Source organism: Egretta garzetta, unplaced genomic scaffold (genome assembly GCF_000687185.1).
Source record: "Egretta garzetta isolate BGI_Z169 unplaced genomic scaffold, ASM68718v1 scaffold108, whole genome shotgun sequence".
NCBI classification, from domain to species: domain Eukaryota; kingdom Metazoa; phylum Chordata; class Aves; order Pelecaniformes; family Ardeidae; genus Egretta; species Egretta garzetta.
Window position 1 is genome coordinate 8045361 of NW_009260614.1, and position 986 is coordinate 8046346.

General features: G+C 66.6%; 1 protein-coding gene across 1 annotated transcript in view; it reads left to right on the plus strand.

The window, feature by feature from the left end:
- The first annotated feature begins 115 nt into the window (after positions 1-115).
- KIF12 (kinesin family member 12) overlaps positions 116-986 on the plus strand; it is a 5505-nt gene continuing 4634 nt past the window's right edge. Inside the window, exons 1-3 of the mRNA XM_035900643.1 lie at positions 116-184; positions 323-457; positions 546-681. Of these exons, the coding sequence (XP_035756536.1) occupies positions 167-184; positions 323-457; positions 546-681 (289 nt within the window). The 5' untranslated portion in view covers positions 116-166. The remainder of the gene's footprint in view (positions 185-322; positions 458-545; positions 682-986) is intronic.

The window sequence follows — 986 nt, forward strand, 5'->3', positions numbered from 1 at the left end:
CCCCCGCCCAGGCCTCACCGGCGGGTTTGCATCACCAGGGCCCTGCCGGGAGGTGGCATCCCTGTGCCACCGCCTAGGGCCATGCCTGAGGCTCAGCATCTTCCCCAGATTCTCCTGCACCGTCTTTGCCTTCGGGCAGACCGGCTCGGGGAAGACCTACACCCTGATGGGACCCCTCGCCCAGGTACAATGCCGTCCCCCCTGCCTGACCTGATCCTGACAGTGGGACCGGCTCTTCTCACCCAGTCGTGGGCGCTGGCGTGGTGGGAGGAAGTGGGTGCCGAAGCAGTGTTGACTGCTCATCCTCCCGGCACCTCTGCAGAGCGAGACCCGGCCAGCGGCCCCGGGGCTGCTGGGGCTGATGCAGAGGTCCTTTGCCTGCCTCCTAGAGCAGAGCCGGAGCCGTGGCTCTGACCTGGCGCTCAGTGCCTCCTACCTGGAGATCTACAACGAGCAGGTAAGTGCATGCCTGGCCGCTCAGCCAGACCCTGTTGGCCCCCCATGCCTCTGCTCCCCCACTGCCTCCCCTCTGCCGTACCCCCCAGGTCCGGGACCTGCTGAGCCCAGGGCCCCCGTGTGCCCTGCCCCTGCGATGGAGCAAAACCCGCGGCTTCTACGTAGAGAACCAGCTCCGTGTGGACTTTGAGAGCCTGGAGGCCATCACTGCCCTCCTCCTGCAAGGTGCTGAGCTGTGGGCACAGGGCTGGGGACATCAGGAGCACATTTGGGGGGTGCTGGATCTAGTGTGGGGGTTCTCAGCCCCCCACAGAGCTGCCCCCAGGACTGGTGGGGCTCCAATGGCAGCCAAGAGGGGCAGCCCCCTGTCCTGCAGCAGAGCTCAGGCAGGATTGTGTCTGGCAGGGGGTGGGCAGTGGGTGCTGTGCTGGGGTGTTGTGCCCCGTCTACAGCTCTCCATCCCCCCCCGGCAGGATCCCAGAGGCGACGGACCTCAGCACATGCCCTCAACAGGCATTCGAGCCGCAGCA